The sequence below is a fragment of the Drosophila santomea genome, chromosome 2L, assembly GCF_016746245.2.
Source record: "Drosophila santomea strain STO CAGO 1482 chromosome 2L, Prin_Dsan_1.1, whole genome shotgun sequence".
NCBI lineage: Eukaryota > Metazoa > Arthropoda > Insecta > Diptera > Drosophilidae > Drosophila > Drosophila santomea.
This window is the reverse complement of record NC_053016.2, coordinates 16,144,634-16,163,632: the sequence shown is the minus strand read 5'-3', so window position 1 is coordinate 16,163,632 and position 18,999 is coordinate 16,144,634. Positions and strand designations below refer to the sequence as shown.

The following is an 18,999-nucleotide window of genomic DNA, read 5'->3' as shown; positions in this document are numbered from 1 at the left end:
GGACAGCCGAGCTTTTTGATAAGCAAATGTGTTACTCACTCGCACATGGGGTGGTGTTTGCCCAGACGGTCTGCGAGGGCCATGTGGAAGCGGTGGGGGGCGGTCCGCTAATAATAGTCAAATATGGGAGCGCAGTATTTGTTTGGTGTCGAATATGGCGTTTTGCAATTTAAGGTCCTGTATGTGGCCACTTGGGAACAGTTCTCGCCCGGAGGTCCTACTGCTAGTGTCCCTCGTCGTAATATACCATGGAGATATCCCAGCCCAGCATCGGCATCTTCTACGTCAGCAAAGTGCTGGCCCTGGCTCCATATGCTACTGCTCGGAACTCCAAGGGCCAAGTGGAAATCGGTCGCAGCTGGCTCTTTACGGTATACTCGGCCACGTTAACGGTGGTCATGGGTAAGTTAGGCAGCCACAGGGAATGAAATCCTTCTGACCAAGAGCTATCCACATCTGCCTAGTTTTTCTCACCTATCGGGGTCTCTTGTTCGATGCCAACTCCGAAATACCAGTGCGGTAGGTACTTCCGACTTGCTGTTGGAACTTTTGTTTCATTTATGTGTCCTACTTGTATGGTCCCAGTCCTGTGCCGTTCCCTTACTAATCTTTACATGCTTGTTTACGGGAGGTTTTCAAATTAGTGACATTCGAAATGAAAATTTCCATAGAATCCATATCTACATGATGTGTTTCTTCAGATTTGAATGCTTAGTTTCTAACGTTCTTTTTTGTAAAAAAGGATATGAATTAGTAGCTAGGGAGTGTCACTACTTTGATCTTAGTTGTGTGTATACTTTTCTCTATTTTTCACTATCTAATCATCACCTCTGCTCCCCTTCCAAACACATTTGATCTTGACCAATTAATTGCTCTGACAAACTGCAAACAAAACCAACCAACAAATCAAAAGTGCATCTTTTAGAATGAAGTCGGCAACGTCGAAGGTGGTGACGGCCCTGGACGTTTCTGTGGTTGTCATGGCTATTGTATCCGGTGTTTACTGTGGTCTTTTTAGCCTTAACGACACTCTCGAGCTCAACGATCGCCTAAACAAGGTGAGACCACGGAAAACAAAGGTCTTATTCCTAACATTTCATTATACTCCCGTATTTATTATATCCACAGATCGATAGTACTTTAAATGCCTACAACAACTTTCGAAGAGATCGATGGCGAGCCTTGGGAATGGCTGCCGTCTCCTTGGTGGCCATTTCCCTTCTGGTCGGCCTTGATGTTGGGACGTGGATGCGCATTGCCCAGGATATGAACATTGCTCAGTCGGATACGGGTAAATATTTCCACTTATTATTTAAAATAAATCCAAATTCGTTTTCATTTTCCCTTTGACAGAGCTCAATGTGCACTGGTACATCCCATTTTACAGTCTCTACTTCATACTCACGGGCTTGCAAGTAAATTTTGCCAACACGGCTTACGGACTTGGCAGGCGCTTTGGTCGCCTGAATCGAATGCTTTCGAGCAGCTTTCTTGCAGGTAAGTGGTACATTCAATTTCTACGATCAATGATTGGTTGTGACACACCCAACAGAGAACAACGCAACCAGTGCCATTAAACCCCAAAAGGTCAGCACCGTCAAGAACATAAGCTTAAATCGCCCTTCAATGCCATCGGCACTCCATGCGAGCCTGACAAAGCTGAACGGCGAAACCCAGGCCAGCGAATCCACAGGTGACAAGGCAGCCGCCCGCAGTCTAATCCTCAACGTGGAGTTACTCAAATTGGGATATTTTCCAGCCAAAAACAAGGGGTTGCTCCTGAAATCTCTGGCGGACAGTCACGAGTCGCTGGGAAAATGTGTCCATCTCCTGTCCAAGTAAAGTTATTCCACATCCCATGTTGCTTGCTTCTTACCCTTTCCGAATTTGACAGCTCCTTCGGCATTGCGGTTCTCTTCATCCTGGTGTCCTGTCTACTGCATCTTGTAGCTACGGCCTATTTCCTCTTTCTGGAACTGCTCAGCAAGCGGGATAACGGGTACCTGTGGGTGCAGATGCTCTGGATTTGCTTTCATTTCCTGCGATTGCTCATGGTGGTGGAGCCGTGCCACTTGGCTGCCCGAGAGTCCCGCAAAACGATCCAGATTGTTTGCGAGATCGAGCGGAAAGTGCACGAGCCTATCCTTGCGGAGGCGGTTAAGAAGTTTTGGCAGCAGTTACTCGTGGTAGATGCTGACTTCTCCGCCTGTGGATTGTGTCGCGTTAACCGCACCATTCTAACATCGGTAATGATTTGTACTATCATAAATAATATCACCGTATTATTCTTTTGTTTTCTGCTTTCAGTTTGCATCGGCCATAGCCACCTATCTCGTAATTCTCATTCAGTTTCAACGGACCAATGGCTAATGTTTTCAGATATACAAAAAGTGGCTTTTTTTATTAACACTATTAACTAAACGGAGTTCTTGGATATCATGATCTGTTAAAGTGTCTATGTGCTTGAATTAGGTTAGCAAACAATAAAAAGCAAACGGGTTATTTTTCTTATAACTTGCTAAAATTCACACACTCATATCATCATCCATGATCCCTTCCTCATATTACAACTAGCCATACTCTGGGGACTTAAAAACCCTTCTGGTATTGCTTGGTCTCCATCCGCTGCTGTAGCAACTCCAGCTGTCGTTTCGCCTCGCACTGAGGGAAGTTATTCAAGTCATAATATTGAGGCGCCAGGGAGAACAACCATTCAGCTATAAAAGAAAAAAATGCTTACAAAATAGATCCAGGACGTGGAAAGCTACGTACGTTTTACATCTGTCACAGTGCGAATGTAGTTCTTTGTGGTCAGCACAAACTCATTGTAGATAACCCAATCGGGCTTGTGGTCGAGACACGTCGACGGATGCAGCTGCACGTTCTGGTTGTCCTTGATGGTCAGATAGTAACCAGTGCGCTCCAGGTGGGCCACCTGCATGAAGAAGCCCTGCACGAGGGCCTTGCGTATGTTTACGTAGTAGTCCTTCGATGTGAATTCCGTGCTCGTGCGCCGCAAGTTGAAGCGGTCCATGATCCTAGCCAGCTGCTGGCGCACGTTATCTGCACTCTTCAGCGATCGGAAGTTTATGAAGTTCTCGTAGCACCAATTTGGATCCTCACTGCCTGAAAGCGTCAAAGCAACAATTGTCTTTCTATTTTCGATACTGGTTTGTTTAGTTTACTTACTCTGCTTGAAGGCGTGATAGACATTCAGCAAGGTCAGGTGGTCTCCGTCAATATGGGCGAATCGCATCTTGGCCTCATCGGCAGCTTTCTTTGCCTCGTTGGGACGAACGAAGCATTGTGGGACTTTTGCACGTTTGAATTGGGTTGGTTTCGATTAAGCGCAAGTTCAAAACAATTTTTTACATAAACAAATAGATTGTGCTTACTTTTTGTCAGCTAGGCAATCTAGAGGCTTGATTCAAAGATTGATTGCATTTGTGAGTTGCAAGTGCGTTCAATGAACATTAAAAGATAAAAACAATATCTATTTGGGCATACTTTGCTCATCATTCCATTCAAATAATGGGCTTTGACTATTAACGCATGTGCAACTTTTTTTTCGAGTTGAATGCAAAGAACAAATAAATTGAAAAACTTTCTCCTTTGCATTGTTTCTTAAGAAATTACATAAATTCTTTTAAGAATATCAAAAATTCTTCCTCAAAACTTCAGACTTTCAATTTACAAATGAAGAAGTGAATCATGGCTGCCACTTAAACGGATAAAATGTTCATGTATGCATCCGCAGAAATCTAAGTAAAGGACGAGTCTTACGTATTTGAAAAACGAAGAGTGGCAGCCGTGAAAGTATTCGTGCGAGACCTGAGTGGACTTCTTAACTTATCGAAGACAGTTTCTTAGAGTTGTATTTTATCTCACCCGACAACATGGCCGTTATGGAAAGTATTTCATTGGAGCAGTTATGTTGGCAGCTGGCGATCAGCATCTTGGCCAGCTGCGGATCCAAGGGAAACTCGGACATAACGGCGCCCAGGTCCGTTAGATTGCCGTCATCATCCAGGGCGGCCAGATAATTGAGCAGCTCCAGGGCACGCATCAGGGTCTCTGGAGCAGGGGGGTCCATGAAATCAAAATGAACCAGGTCGTCGATTCCCAACTTCTTGAGCTGCAGAACCACAGTGCCTGGTGAGAAATGAGTAGCCGGGTATGAGAAATTGAGTAATGTATTATATGGATATAGGCATTACCCAAATTGGAGCGCAGGATTTCTGGGTAGGTGTTGTCCTGCATCTCGTTCTTAAACGCCTTTTCCGTGTACAGACGGAAACACTTTCCAGGACGCGTACGTCCAGCACGACCGGCTCTCTGCTGTGCAGACGCCTTCGAAATGGGGGAGACGAGAAGACTCTCCACTCGAATGCGAGGATTGTACACTTTTTGCTTGGCGAAGCCTGGATCGATCACGAACACCACTCCGTCAATGGTCAGCGAGGTTTCGGCGATGTTGGTGGACACCACCACCTTGCGTCCTATCGCGCCATTGGCATTTGGCGGTGGGGCCGCCTCAAAGATGCGCTGTTGCAAATTGGGCGGCAACGTGGAGTACAAGGGAATGCATTTTAGCTCTCCAATTTCAGAGCCCAAATTGTCGATCTCGCGCTTGATGCGCTTGCACGCCTCCTCAATCTCTTCCTGTCCCGTGAGGAACATAAGGATATCACCTAATGTTGCAAAATAAAGTTTGAGTTTAGTTTGCAATGGGCAAAGTGAATGCAATGTAACAAATATTATTGGAATTTAAGAACTTCCCATCGGCAATAGAAAGTTGATCTCTTGCCTTGCACTTTTGCTTCTGGCATAGCTAAGAAATTGACTTCCAATAATTTTATAAATATTTTGAATAGAAATTGTTGGGATTATCGTATAAGATTACTATAAATGCCGGTGAGGAAGCAACTTATGATATAAACTTTTACCGGAATCCATTAACTTACCCTCGATTTCCTCACACATGTGTATCTGAATGACCGTGCGAATGGCAGCCTCTAGGTAATCCCTTTCTGGTTCGGGTGTGTAGAAGATCTCCACGGGATGTGTGCGACCGGGCACATTCATGAGCGGTGCGTTGTCAAAATACTGCTGGAACTTGCCGGCGTCCAGTGTGGCGGACATGACCACCAGCTTAAGGTCGTTACGCTGACGGATGACCTCCTTGAGCACGCCCATGAGGATGTCCGTGGCCAGGGTCCGCTCGTGAGCCTCGTCGAGAAGGATGACCTGGTACTGCTCCAACATAGGATCAGACATGGCCTCGCGCAACAACATACCGTCGGTCATGTACTTGAGCAGGGTCTTGGCCGTGGAGCAGTCCTCGAAACGAATGGAGTACCCGACCTCTTCGCCCAGTTTAACGTCCATCTCCTCCGAAACGCGCTGGGCCACGGACATGGCGGCGACTCGACGTGGCTGGGTGCAGGAAACGCCTTTGCGCCCCTTGGACACTGCAAAGTCCACACACCACTGCGGGATCTGGGTCGTCTTGCCGGAGCCCGTCTCGCCCACCAGCACAATGCATTGGTGCTGGCTGAGCAGCCGCATGAAGTCCGCCTGGTACTCAAATACGGGCAGCGCAATGCGCTTCTTGTAGAGATTCTGGTACCGTTGCGAATACGGCGTGTTGGTCAGTGGGTTCATCGTGGGCGGCTGCTTGTTGGGCACAAATCCGCCCAGGATCTGGGCCACTGTGCCGGCAGCGGCTGCCGCCGACGAGGAGGACGCCTCTGTCTCCCTGTGGAGAAACAAGCATTAAACTACTGCCGTGTGGTGGCACTTACACACTTACTTCTTCGCCTTGCTGCCGTAGGTCTCCCCTACTTCAATTCGACGCTTGGACATGCCGATTTATGCTGATTACTGGACTTAATTCTCAAAACGAAGCGTTTAGCACAAAAAAAAACACGCGCTCAGTGAGACCTTTTAACATACCAACCATGCCGAACGAAGTTTTTCAAAATACCGAAATGTACTTTCTATGTATACTGTTTAAATACCATAAATAGCAAAGATCACCACCAACACTTGCCGGCAAGTTTACACTTATTTGTTTAAATATGTAGATAAGAATCTACAGCAACCTCTTCTATTAAAAATTAACTTTTTTTATAAGAGAAGTTGCGAAAATTATTGTATACGTATTATTGTATACAAACTTAGAATTGACTTTCGGTATCAATTTGGTTGAAATATACTTGCGACTATAGTCATTTTTAAAGGATTAAACGGATTGTTTCGTTCGATTAACAAGAATGCATGGATTTGGTATTTTCGGCTTGTGTTGGCGCTCTAGCTGTGGTCACACTATTCCATTGTATCGATTCGGAGGGAGCTGAATTTTTGCACGTATTTCAAAGTGCAAAGATGCGAAACAAAGCTCAGGATACCGAATGAAAGAGCTCCTCCGAGAACAGGACTAGTTGCTTAACCACCATGGAAATACCCATTCAGGTAGCGGTGCGCATCTTCCCGCATAGAGAACTCAAGGACTTGTTAAGGAGCTTTGGTCCCTCAGAGCTCAAAAAGGATGTCCAGGCGGAGGATGAGGGGGCGGACTCCAAGGACCCTGCGGTACAAGCTACGGTGGCTAAAATAAACATTGCGGCAAAGGCGGACCCAAACGGGAATGTTAAGGAGGGCAGTGCGACTGATTCGAAGACAATTCCAGATGCCAATGGCAACGACAGCGGCCACAGGGATTACCCGGACTCCGCATATTGCGTCCAGGCTATTCCCATCAGCGCTTCTGCCCTAGGATTGCCCAGTGCTCTCCCAGGGGGAGATCCCATGGACAGCATTGCGGCTGGACTGATCCAAGTGGGTCCCCACACGGTTCCTGTCACTCACGCCCTGGCCAGCAGCAGCTCCCAGGAGCAAGTGTACCACCAAACGGTCTTTCCGCTCATTACACTGTTTCTGGAAGGTTTTGACGCATCTGTAGTCACCTACGGTCAGCGGGGCCAGGGCAAAAGCTACACGCTCTACGGAAACGTCCATGACCGTACCCTGACTGATTCCACAGAAGGAGTCGTCCACCTTTGTGTCCGTGACATTTTCTCGCACATATCATCGCATCCAGGTGAGTTTATTAGAGGGTCTTATTAGCATAGATATCCTAATTCCATTTTTACTTTAAGGACGCACCTATGCCATCAACGTGGGATTCGTGGAGATATGCGGAGGTGAAGTATGCGACTTGTTGGGCATGGGTAACATACACTGCACCAACGTCGATGCCGTCTTTCACTGGCTGCAAGTGGGTCTATCGGCCCGCCAACCGCTACCTGCGCACACCTTATTCACGCTTACCCTGGAGCAGCAGTGGGTATCCAAGGAAGGGCTATTGCAGCACCGCTTGTCCACGGCCAGTTTCTCGGATCTCTGCGGCACTGAGCGATGTGGCGAACAGCCACCGGGTCGTCCCCTCGATGCTGGCCTGTGTATGCTAGAGCAGGTGATCAGCACTCTTACAGACCCAGGACTCATGTACGGGGTCAATGGCAACATTCCGTATGGTCAGACCACACTTACCACTCTCCTGAAGGACTCGTTCGGCGGACGGGCTCAGACGCTTGTGATTCTGTGTGTGTCACCGCTTGAAGAGCATTTGGCCGAGACTCTGGGCAACCTGCAGTTCGCCTTTAAGGTGCAGTGCGTGCGTAATTTTGTAATTATGAACACCTACTCCGATGACAACACGGTGATAGTTCAGCCGGCTGAGGCTGCGCCAGTTTCCAATACCTCTGCTGGACCTTTGGCGCAGGCGGGACCTGGGGACAACTTTGGCCTGCAATTCGCAGCGAGCCAATGGTCTAAATTAGTGACCAACGCCGAGGGGCTGTTTTCCAAGTAAGTGTACACGTTATTTCTAATGTGAAACTTTTGACGACGAAGACATTTCTAGGCTGATAGATTCCAAGCTAATTACTGAAGTGGAGAAGGAGCAGATCGAGGAGTGGCTCTTTCTCAAGCAGGAGTGCGAGGAGTGTCTCAGCTCAACGGAGGCTATGCGTCAGCAAAAACAGCTGGTTCCCATTCTGGAGGCCGAGGAGCCCGAGGAGGTGAACTCAGAAGCAGCTAATTCTGAGCCGCCAAACTCCGACAATGAAAACGACACAGACAATGAGTCGCATCGTCCCGATCTAGACGACAAAATAGAAAGCCTTATGGAGGAGTTTCGCGACAAAACAGACGCCCTTATCCTTGAAAAGCACGCTGATTATCTATCCAAGCACCCGAAGGCTGTTATGCAAAGCCAGGACCGCGAGAATGGGACACAACCACCAGCAGAAAATGGCGATGATCGCAAAATCAGCATTGGCAGTATGTCCTTACTTCGCACATCCTCTATTATACAGTAACATTTTGGTTTCTTATTTAAACAGGTCGAAGGAGAAGTGTTCAGCCAGGTGCTAGCTTAAGTACTGCAGAGCTCGCCATGCTTAATCGGGTAGCTTCCCAGCAACCTTCTCTGCCCATTGATCCTGAGTCGGTCGTTGATCCTCTGGAAAGTTCTTCGGGCGAGGGACTGCGTCAGGCAGCTCTCGCTGCCGCCGCAGCCACTGCTCCTATTGAACAGCTACAGAAAAAGTTGCGCAAACTGGTTGCCGAGATCGAGGGCAAGCAACGACAGTTGCAGGAAATCGAAGAGACAATCCAGGTGAAACAAAACATAATCGCCGAATTGATCAAGAACAGTGATACACGTAGCCATGCAAAACAAAGATTTCACAAAAAACGGGCCAAGCTGGAGACCGAGTGTGACAAGGCCAAGAAGCAGCTAGGTAAAGCACTAGTTCAAGGCCGGGATCAGTCGGAAATTGAGCGATGGACTACGATAATCGGACACCTCGAGCGTCGTCTAGAGGACCTTAGCTCCATGAAGCATATTGCTGGTGAGAGCGGACAGAAGGTGAAGAAGCTTCAGCAATCGGTAGGCGAGTCACGAAAGCAGGCCGATGATCTAGAGAAGAAGCTTCGAAAGGAGTGTAAGTTGCGCTGCCAGATGGAGGCGGAGCTGGCCAAGCTGCGAGAATCTAGGGAGACTGGCAAAGAGCTGGTGAACGCCCAAGGCTCTCATGAGCAACAGGGCCGCCAATTAAAGGCAGTGCAGGCTAGGATTACGCATCTTAATCACATTTTGCGCGAGAAGTCGGATAACCTAGAGGAGCAGCCGGGACCAGAGCAGCAAGAGAGCTTGCGTCATGAGATCCGCAACCTGCGCGGAACTCGTGACTTATTGTTAGAAGAGCGCTGTCATCTGGACCGCAAGCTTAAGCGGGACAAGGTGCTGTCTCAAAAGGAGGAGCGCAAGCTGCTCGAGTGCGATGAGGCCATCGAGGCCATAGATGCGGCCATAGAATTCAAGAACGAAATGATCACGGGCCACCGCTCCATCGACACGAGCGACCGAATCCAGCGGGAGAAGGGAGAACAGATGTTGATGGCCCGCTTAAATCGTCTCTCAACGGAGGAGATGCGAACGCTTCTGTACAAATACTTCACCAAGGTTATAGACTTGCGCGACTCCTCACGAAAGCTAGAACTGCAGCTGGTGCAGTTGGAGCGCGAGCGGGATGCCTGGGAGTGGAAGGAGCGCGTTCTGTCCAATGCCGTGCGCCAGGCAAGACTGGAAGGGGAACGAAATGCGGTGCTGCTGCAGCGTCAGCACGAAATGAAACTCACATTGATGCTGCGTCACATGGCAGAGGAAACTTCGGCCAGCTCAGCCAGCTACGGAGACCGAGCCTTGGCCCCCGCCTGTAGTAGTGATTTCGACTACGATCATTTTTACAAAGGAGACGGTAATCCAAGTAAGGCACTGATCAAAGCGCCAAAGCCGATACCCACCGGCTCGGCGCTGGACAAGTACAAGGACAAAGAGCAACGCAGCGGGCGCAACCTCTTTGCCAAGTTCCATGTACTCACCAGGTATGCTTCAGCTGCTGCAGCCGGGTCCTCAGGCTCCACGGCCGAAGAATCCACAGCCCTCATTGAGTCAACCACCACGGCAACGGCAACCACAACGTCTACAACCATTACCGGAGCCATCGGAAAAGTAAAGGAAAAGGCCCTGGTCAGCTTCAGGCCGGAGCAGCTGAAGCGACTGATGCCAGCGCCGACGGCCACGAAAGTGACGCGTCAGAAGAACAAAATAATTATTCAGGATGCAAGTCGTCGAAATTAATTACGAATTTACCCATTTCCAGTCCAGTACGATATTATCTGGTTAAGCCAAATAGCCATATACAATTAATAACCCTGAGTCGAAATCCAGCCACTTTAATAATTAACTCGACAATATTTTGAATACAGTTTGCTAAATCCTTAAGCTCATATCCAGCACATAAAACAAAGAAATGATTGAGATTGTTTACAAAAAAATGATTCATTTTAATTAATCGTTCGTTTTAAAAATTATGCGTTTGTAAGACGGATTAGTTCATTAGTTTAGTGCTTGTCGTTTAACTTATTGAAGTGGTTATAGTTCGATATATTTTTAAGTGTGAAGCAAAGATCCTGGTATAAGAACTGAACAAGTTTCGTCCACAGTCATGACACAAATAGAGCACACATGGTTCTCATTCTGGATCTTTAGCTGGGGAGCATTTATTTTACAAACCCTTACACGTACACCTAGCATATGGAAATAACTATCCTCATGAGATTCAACCGTAAAGACTTGACCTGATACTTAAGATACTCGCAAGACAAACCGTACACAAAACTCGCTCAAAGTGTTGACCTACACATCCTCACTGTTTAACTTGTACATAACAATAATTGTTAGGTTACCATTTAGTTTTAATTGATTTTGTTAGTTTTAGGTTAGTTGTAACACTATTGTGTCTTCCCTCGAATTTTAATTGACTTCCGCTACCAACTACAATACACGTACTAAATACCCAAGTGTTAACATTTAATACTCTACCAAAAGCATTTACTCTGTACTTAATGCTTAATATGCGCAGTATTTGTGCTATTTGTATCCAATACTAATTTTTCACTTACATTAAAATTCAACACTTTTTGGTTGTGTATAACGTATTTTCTGTAGTCATTCGGATAGGTGAAGTTTCAAGATATATCTCACTATATTCCGAGTAACTTAAATTGATATTAATGTATGTATGTACCCTCAATATCAACATATATTTCGCATAATCGCTTGTCATGGCTTTGTGTGGATATTGTTGGATAAGCAAATAAATATATACAAACCAAAATAATCATATATTGAGTGTTTTATTTTGAAAACAAAATTAATATTGTACAAGATAAAATCCAAACAAACAAAGTCCACACAGCAACAGGTGAAAAATGTCCCAGAAATTTCCCAAACAATCGCCCCTTCAGACACACACACACATTGAAAGCGGAAAGAGAGAGAGTGCCGGTTGGAGCGGAGTATCTGAATCCGATGGCGAGTATCTGAGCATCCGATTCAGTCTTGTTTGGACCGTCGAGCGATCGAGAACCGGATTTCAGCGTTAGTCGGCGAATCGCGAGAGCGTGTGTGTATTTGTGTGTGAGCGTTGTTTTGGGACACCGATACGGATACGGGTACGGATATACGGATATACGGCAGCGGTACGCGATTAGCAATCCCCCAACCGGTTGCAGTGGTGCTGGTGCACCTCCAAATAAGTGAATAATAGTGTTTAAAGGTATCTGAAAGATAGCCAAGAGCAGAGCAAAGTATCTGTGTTTGTGTGTGCGGTGCTTTTGTGCGGAGTCGCCACCCCCGTGGATTAGTGGCACCCTGCTGCAAATAGCCCACCACTCTCACTGAGTGTGATAGTGTGTGTGTGTAAACAATTAAAAATTTTGCATTTAAACAACAATCAGCATCAGTAGCAGCTATAACGGTAAGAAAAGTCGGCAGTTCCGCTCGGAAATTTTCACCGTTGTCTGGCAACTTCTTTGTGCCCGTTGTGTATGTATAGGTTGCATGCGGAAGTGTGCGTAAGTCCTGCCCACGCCCACTGAGTAGCGCTAGTCTGCGAAATCAATTGCGGCATGCTGTATGTTAATATTTAATAAGTTAACTGATAAAAGCCTTGGGTCTTTCCATTGATTTTTCGCCAAACGTTAAGTTTTCCTGATTTTAGAATGCAAAAACGGTTACTTTATGCCCTGTATTACACACACTTGCGAAAGGGTGTGAAAATGTACTGCCAGGAGGGAGGAAAATACATGTTCTGCGACCATCAACGCAGTTAAATGGTAGATTTCTGAATGCCATGTCTAATATCTAGGGAGTTTTTATACATTTCGTGCTAGTTTTTATTTATAAATCGACTTTTGGAGGAAATAATTGCAGTTGTGAATTTTCAGCGAATTTTTTTTCGGCGCATGCGCCCTTGGAACCGCAGAAAAGCAACTCTGCGATTACCGTTGTATTCGCCTGGGCGTCCATGGTTATGTTTGTGTGTGTGTGCAACCTGTGCCTCCTGCCGCCAGGTCCTTGGTCCTTTGTCCTTTGTCCCCGTCAGGTAGTTTTCAGTTTTCCCTACTCAAAACGCCTCATTCTCAAGAACCTTTTTAAATTCCTGGCAGTTTCCATGTGGCACACATACGCCGTGATCCTTTATGCGCTTATGTATATGTGTGTGTGTGTGTGCTAGCAGGATGCGAGTGGTGGTTCATCCCCTGCTTGTAAAATCTCTGAAATTCCGTGCAGCTGCCTTCGCCCTTTCCTTGCTGCTGTGTCTGAAGTTTCCACTATTTGATTTTGCAAGTGTTGCACTACCCTCCGCCTCCTCCCCCTCCTCCTTCTCCGTCTGCTGGCGATATACTTTTTATTTTCCTGCTTCTTTTCTGTATTTTTGTCGGCTCGCCATCCTGTTGCTAGGCGGGTTTTTCCCACTAGCTGGGCTAGTGCCAATTTTCTATGTTTCTAAGTTCCCTGCTTAAAATGTTCTGTGACTGAAATAGGTATTTGCAGTACAATTATTAAAAATATTTCTAGGCACTATTGATTTATTTGCTGTTTTGGTACAAGAACTTACCAATTCGACTAAGAAATATTAGACTTGTAAATATCTCTCGATTTGCCAAACAACTTATTGCCACGCCCACTCTAACGCCCACAGACCGCCAAAAAACTAACGGGTATCAGATAGTCGGGGAACTCGACTCTCTCGTTCCCTCTAAAAAACATTTTTAAGCAATTCTTTCTATTGGTATCTTCATATAAATGGACCATCGTGCCAATTCAGTTAATAGATCCTGGATATCATTGAAAATAGTAAATTCGAAAATAGCATATACAGCTGTGGATCGAAGTATTCAATGTATTATTTCATCTTTTTGAAGGAAAGTTGTAAATATTTTAAAATATATGTAAACATATACGTATATATATTGCACACTCGAGCTCAAACAAATATCCTGTGGTCGCTCTTATCGATTTGATGAGAACGCTCTCATCGGGTCGGCTGTGAAGCCAAATATTGATTTCCACTTGGGCAGCAACATGACACAGCGGAAAAGGTTAAAGTGAACAAAGGACCGAATAAATATTTCCTTTTGTTTTTGCTGCCGCACTTGAATCTCAATTAGGGGCGCAGTGCGCGAATGGGTCATACGTAGCAGCGGTTCTGGACAATGGATGTGTCTCTACCTCCGCCGACGACCCTGCACTGGGCCACTGCCCTCTGTCCCCCAATCTGATCACCACCAGCAGCAACCATCCCTCCGGGCACCACCCTGCCTAAATTTATTGGCTCGTCACCCCAATTTAAAGTTACACATTGCAGCCAGACGGGGCAACAAGAAGAATGCGAAATGCAAGCATGAGTAATATTAAAATGCTTTTGATTCGTTGATTTTACCACGCGATTGACCAAACGGATCCGCTCAGGGAGCGGTTGTATCTCTTTATGTAGGTACATTGTATATGGTATATATGGTATGAATGTATCCACACATATGTTGCCTATACGGATGCCTGGATCTGTTGACTGATTGCCAGATGTTTTCCAAATTGCTTCAGTCGAGAATCATTTGTCGGGATGAAAAGCGAACCATTTCTAAGCTGAAAGCTCAAGGAGACAAGTACTGATGCGTCATTCATCGAATGTTACAGTGCTTTTTGGCAATTTTTGGACAGATGACATTCACATGTATTTACTTTATTTTACTTTAATACTTCATTTTTTAAAGCAAAAAACTAAATTCGCTGATTTATTTGCTTGGCTAGCAAAATGCACTTCATTCATTCCTTCATACTTATGTATGTAAAAGGATACACTTATTTACCTTCTTAGCCTTTGAATGACAACCTTTGTGGAGGCATAAGCCTTGTGCCCATGCACGTGATTCAATCAAATTTCACAACCATTACCATATGTAAACAAACTTCTTCGCCTTCGTCTAGTGTAACTTGTTAATGACATTTAAATAAATGCATTAAGGGTTTTTCGATTTGCAAACACATTTTACAACTAATTAATATATGTATAAACCTATGTATGTTCCACCATCTGCAGTCAGCTTTTGTAAAATACTTAGTAGGCAGCTTAAAGTGAATTTTTCGGTTCGTAAGTTCGTAGGTTTGGTGCCACACCCCTGCTGGAATATTTTGGCCACCCTAGAGCCTTTGAGGCAGCTGTTCCCCTGTCAAGCTGCTCAACTTGGAGACAGTTAACCCTCGCTGAAAGCGACAGCTAGTTCATTAGTCCAATTGAAAAGCTAACATGGGCAGTGGACCCTCCACCACACAACCTATTTTATTTATTTCAAAGGGGATAGAGTTCTCTGTACGTCTGCGCAACCCTCTAAGCAAATAAAAATGAGTCGTGGATAAGACATAGTCATCTAGCTGAATGATCCGACTTGAATTGAATGCGGAGTAAAAAACGAAATCTTCGTGGCATACGAAATTAAGGAATCCACTTAAGAGTTAATTAAGCGTTAAGAATATAAATTGTTCAACTTTTCAATCTATTTCTATGCTCAAGCATATGTGTATATGGAACAATTAAAGGCAAGCTCATGGATTAAAGTAAGTCGCTGGCCATGTGGAGGAGCTGGAGCTGGAGCTGCCACGTTGCAGACACCAAGGGGATCCGGGGACAAGCAGACAGAAATGTGGAATCGTGACTTCCTGCCTTTCATAAAGTGTTTTCTTTGCTCCTCCAAACTGCCGCGGCGGCGTGGAAGGGAGGCGCGTGACATTTTATGAATAGCAGAAGGCGGAAAAATGAAGAGTAGTTGCCTTCTTCTTCTATCGCCATTTGTGGTTTAATTAATGACATCCCTCCGCGGAACCCTCCTTCCACGAAGCACTTTTGCCTATTTCGTTTTATTCCATTTGCTAATCGCTTTTACAGGGCTTCTTTTGCTTGGTACTTGTTGGAGATAGTTTACGGGATAGACCTCAAAGTCTTTTGAATATTTTTTATTCGACACTTGCTGTTATTGTTGCTCCATAAGCAATATTATGACAGATACTTGTCAATTGAGAACTTTCATGGAGGAGCATAAACACAGCTATCAAAGGAATAATCCTCAAAGTGTTACAAAACAATCAATGAATATATAAAAATGATCAAATGTGTATAAAGTACACGTATTAAACATTTAGTTTCAGATAGTCATTAGGGATTGAGTTAAAATGGTTAATAGGATGGAGCACTGTCTTACAGTAGAGGGTGGTTCGCCTAATCCAATTACTTGCACTTCAATTAACAATAGAGCGACATTTTGCAAAAAGCTTTTTAAACCCGCAACTTATAAGCACAACAGGAAAACCCCTATATAAATAAAAAAACTTACCATATTATATAAAATCATATAAAATAATGAAACAATGCTTCTCCCCTGTTTTCAGATAACTCGGGCGTGCCAAAACCGCAGCGAAGGGTGCTCTTCAGTGAATTTTTGCGTAAAATCGATAGCCAGATAGACCCTCCTTCTACTGCCAACCTCATCAACCTCACACAACCCGCTCAGCGGAAACACGGCATACGGAATGAATATGCCCAACGAACGCCTCAAATGGCTAATGCTGTTCGCAGCTGTTGCCCTTATTGGTGAGTAATAGTACTTGGCACAGTCTCTATTTGAGTTTCAGGTGGCCCTGTAAATTTGTGTTCTAAGGCATTCTGAACTGGTGAACTGTTTGAACCTTTTCTATTTTCACAACTATCATATACCTATTACGCATATAAAAACATTTAAAGTTAATATGGCTTCAAGCAGACCTGGAGCTACACATGCATTTACGTACTGCAAATTAAGATTTATCTTATAAATATATAAAATAAAAGGTTTTTAATCAACCTTCAGATTATGTCTGGAAGAATAATGTATACATATTGTTGTGACGGGTCGCAACTGGATACAGAATTTCAACTGTGTTTGCTAATTAAAAATAACGTTTTAATGTTAAATAACTACCTATCTGTTGTGGCATGGCTTTTCGTATACATTCAGATTCGCTTTCAGTTTAATTTCACGCTTCTTATCTCTCTTGACACAAGCGCCACAACTTTTTACCCACTTTTCCCGCTTTTGCCGCTGCTGTGGATTTCCAAACGTTTCTGTGGTTCACGTTCTGCGATTAAATTCTGTTTTTCTTACATTTACTTTGGCTTTCGCTTTTTGTTTCATTGCGCTTGTCGGCTGCTTGCAGTTGGTTATTTACTCGAGTGTGCGTCTGGACGGATACATTTGTATCTTTTTGTGTGGGGGAGGAGATAAACGTGCGGTTCATTGCCTCGACTGTCCGGAAAATGTTTTGGGGTTGTTGGGATTGAGGGGACTTGGGAGGGACTGTGCCACATCAGTGGGTCAGATTGGGAATTAGTCAGTCCCGTCGAGTAGATGAGTAATTCCAGTTCTTGGATAGACTGTGGAAATAGTTTTTTATGAATGAATTTATCTTTTCCTGTTTATGTTTTCTATAAGCTTTTTAATACACAAATTATTTTTACAATAATAAAATCAGTTAACTAATCTTGTGACGTAGGGTTCTCCTTTTCCAAACATCAAGACATCTTATATTTATTCAATTTTTGAATCTTTATTATTTAAGCTACCTCTTATGTTAGCTTAAATGAAATTCAATTAGGAGGGCTAGTATTCTTGACCCATCGCCATACAAAGCGAATTTACGAATTTATATAGTGACTACATCCATTTATGTTATTAGTTAGCAATGTATGGGTTGTTGCTTATTCTACTGTTGTACACGAAGAAGAAAAAAGAAGAATAATAAAAATAGCATAAGAATTACAGGAAATTTGCTCTGTCGACGAAGTGAGAAATAAAAGAAACATCTTTTAATGGCAATCGCGTGATGAGAGACTTTATTGGAATTTGGAATAAATAAATGCTAATGGAACGGATTATTTAACCAAGAGCAAAAAAATAATATTATGTTTGAAATGCGCTAAGCAGATCTGGAGAGATGATATTGAGAATAAAAAGAACACATTGTACAAAGCTTCAACAGCGAGTACAAATATTTGCCCACCAGAATGGAAAGATCTCAGGGATACAAGCTTTGAATGAGCGTCTTACGTTGATTGCGCGGGTCATCATTCAATTGAAATTAATTTAAAACATTTTGCGCCAATTTTTGCTTTTGTTATTATTATATGCTTCGCCATTGCGACCGTCCAGGCAAAAGCAAAGCATGTTTGCAAAAGCAAAGCATGTTGCATTAATATTTAAAGCCAGACTTAAACAATAAAATGGATTTATTGAGCAGGCTCCGTTATGGGAAAGTCGGAATGTGACGCTTATGTTGTTTTTCCTGTCTCCGCTGCAGTCGGACGTATTTAATTCGCAATTTCATTCGATCCAATTGAAATTCCGCTCGCACACGACGGGCACTGCAATGGAGCTTAAAGTTCACAAATGGCCACAGTGGGTTCAAAACACTGTAGCCGAAAAGTAAAAAGTAACCATGTAACTCACAGCAAATAAACAGGAAGCAGTCAATTTGTGTGCACATGTACATACATATATGTATGTGCAAATCAAATGGCACATGGACGAATGACAAATGGAATGGGCTTTGCTATGCTGCCGAAGCATGCTTTTTGTTACTTTCCGTTGAAAAAAATATGTAATAAAAACTTATCCGATTGTTAGCTCTAATTGGAGCATATGTTACTCATGTATCCCGTTTGCTATTGAGTTCTATTTATAAATCTTTCTGCTGCTAGAGAATAAACATATCTCGGAGCTAAGTTATAATATTAGCTCGACAAGAGCAAAAACCCATAGTTTGCCTACTGCTGATAAGGGAGGATGAACCTCGAATCCACTTATCAACTGGGTCACATTTCTCCCGCCGCTATCGTCAAGATCTTTCCTTAAGAGATTTCGTAACCAATTAGAAGCACTGCGTGCCACTCAAAGCACTCGTAAATATGACAGAGATCATCCGGGAGATCACTGAACCAGGCCCTCTTCTGGAAGAAACTATTTCCGTTTCTACACAAAGTCAAATGCTGAAGAATGAAAGAAAGGAGCCGAATTGTGAGGATGGAGTGGAGCTGTCCAAGATAGGAAATGCATTCCGTAATTTCAGATGATTGATGTACCCCTCCTGACACTTTCTTCGCCCTCTTCGGAGTACGTGTTATGATACCTCGACGATTGAGGCGCATCACACGCGTGGTTTGTGGCTGGGCTCCTATCCTATCCGTGCACTTACCCAAAATCTTAGCACTTCGGTTTTTCTAAAATATGTTTGATTTGGATAAAATACGCCGCTTAATATAGCATGCTACAAGATCACGAACACTGTTTTTTCTGAGTGGATCCATCTTTTTCTCGTTGGAGGAAGAGCAGCAACTGCAGACGGTTCAATACAATTTTGCCCCCAACCTATTACTTGCATCGCAGTGGAAGACGACTATGGAGCACGAGAATGGGGAAAGCATTCTATTTGCTAGTGACGTCATCATGCGGCTTGCTGCTTTATGAGCCGTTGCAGTCAATTCCATTCCATTTCCA

The 18,999-nt window shown here is 44.3% G+C and overlaps 4 protein-coding genes across 20 annotated transcripts in view; 3 read left to right on the top strand and 1 right to left on the bottom strand.

Moving 5' to 3' along the window:
* The first annotated feature begins 4 nt into the window (after positions 1-4).
* On the top strand, positions 5-2,423 carry LOC120450059 (gustatory receptor for sugar taste 43a). Of its 3 annotated transcripts, none has more exons than XM_044006360.1 (7): positions 5-1,058; positions 1,129-1,179; positions 1,228-1,291; positions 1,354-1,497; positions 1,553-1,838; positions 1,895-2,246; positions 2,308-2,423. In XM_044006360.1, exons 1-7 carry the CDS (start codon positions 927-929, stop codon positions 2,368-2,370), a joined length of 1,092 nt encoding a protein of 363 aa, XP_043862295.1. In that variant the 5' UTR covers positions 5-926; the 3' UTR covers positions 2,371-2,423. The 3 variants fall into 3 exon arrangements, with proteins under 3 accessions (XP_043862295.1, XP_039488754.2, XP_043862294.1); XM_039632820.2 differs by having other exon boundaries at positions 1,129-1,291; positions 1,553-1,693; positions 1,760-1,838; XM_044006359.1 differs by having other exon boundaries at positions 1,129-1,291.
* On the bottom strand, positions 2,373-5,973 carry LOC120450041 (putative pre-mRNA-splicing factor ATP-dependent RNA helicase PRP1). Of its 2 annotated transcripts, XM_039632800.2 has the most exons (7): positions 5,813-5,972; positions 4,965-5,758; positions 4,218-4,691; positions 3,889-4,152; positions 3,190-3,312; positions 2,773-3,126; positions 2,373-2,717 (listed from the first exon to the last, which is right to left on the bottom strand). In XM_039632800.2, exons 1-7 carry the CDS (start codon positions 5,863-5,865, stop codon positions 2,590-2,592), a joined length of 2,190 nt encoding a protein of 729 aa, XP_039488734.1. In that variant the 5' UTR covers positions 5,866-5,972; the 3' UTR covers positions 2,373-2,589. The 2 variants fall into 2 exon arrangements, with proteins under 2 accessions (XP_039488734.1, XP_039488742.1); XM_039632808.1 differs by lacking the exons at positions 2,373-2,717; positions 2,773-3,126; positions 3,190-3,312 and adding an exon at positions 3,387-3,421 and having other exon boundaries at positions 5,813-5,973.
* A 353-nt stretch (positions 5,974-6,326) lies between these two features.
* On the top strand, positions 6,327-11,257 carry LOC120453014 (kinesin-like protein costa). Its single transcript, XM_039637533.2, has 4 exons — positions 6,327-7,102; positions 7,161-7,872; positions 7,928-8,346; positions 8,409-11,257. Exons 1-4 carry the CDS (start codon positions 6,457-6,459, stop codon positions 10,208-10,210), a joined length of 3,579 nt encoding a protein of 1,192 aa, XP_039493467.1. The 5' UTR covers positions 6,327-6,456; the 3' UTR covers positions 10,211-11,257.
* Positions 11,258-11,482: 225 nt separating this feature from the next.
* The window catches only part of LOC120457109 (Down syndrome cell adhesion molecule-like protein Dscam2), a 61,049-nt gene continuing 53,532 nt past the window's right edge, over positions 11,483-18,999 (top strand). For all 14 annotated transcript variants that reach the window (XM_039644338.1, XM_039644332.1, XM_039644322.1 and 11 more), the window contains exons 1-2: positions 11,483-11,891; positions 15,860-16,061. In XM_039644338.1, coding sequence (XP_039500272.1) covers positions 16,001-16,061 — 61 coding nt within the window. In that variant the 5' untranslated portion in view covers positions 11,483-11,891; positions 15,860-16,000. The remainder of the gene's footprint in view (positions 11,892-15,859; positions 16,062-18,999) is intronic.

Excerpts from the sequence above, each read along its gene's own strand:
- LOC120450059 (XM_044006359.1), top strand. The coding sequence starts at position 927 with ATGAAGTCGGCAACGTCGAAGGTGGTGACGGCCCTGGACGTTTCTGTG. Across the intron at positions 1,292-1,353 it reads CATTGCTCAGTCGGATACGG|AGCTCAATGTGCACTGGTAC; the intron begins GTAAATATTTCC and ends TCCCTTTGACAG. Across the intron at positions 1,498-1,552 it reads TTCGAGCAGCTTTCTTGCAG|AGAACAACGCAACCAGTGCC; the intron begins GTAAGTGGTACA and ends CACACCCAACAG.
- LOC120450041 (XM_039632800.2), bottom strand. The coding sequence starts at position 5,865 with ATGTCCAAGCGTCGAATTGAAGTAGGGGAGACCTACGGCAGCAAGGCG. Across the intron at positions 4,153-4,217 it reads AATCCTGCGCTCCAATTTGG|GCACTGTGGTTCTGCAGCTC; the intron begins GTAATGCCTATA and ends ATTTCTCACCAG. Across the intron at positions 2,718-2,772 it reads CACTGTGACAGATGTAAAAC|CTGAATGGTTGTTCTCCCTG; the intron begins GTACGTAGCTTT and ends TTTCTTTTATAG.
- LOC120453014 (XM_039637533.2), top strand. The coding sequence starts at position 6,457 with ATGGAAATACCCATTCAGGTAGCGGTGCGCATCTTCCCGCATAGAGAA. Across the intron at positions 7,103-7,160 it reads GCACATATCATCGCATCCAG|GACGCACCTATGCCATCAAC; the intron begins GTGAGTTTATTA and ends TTTTACTTTAAG. Across the intron at positions 8,347-8,408 it reads TCGCAAAATCAGCATTGGCA|GTCGAAGGAGAAGTGTTCAG; the intron begins GTATGTCCTTAC and ends TTATTTAAACAG.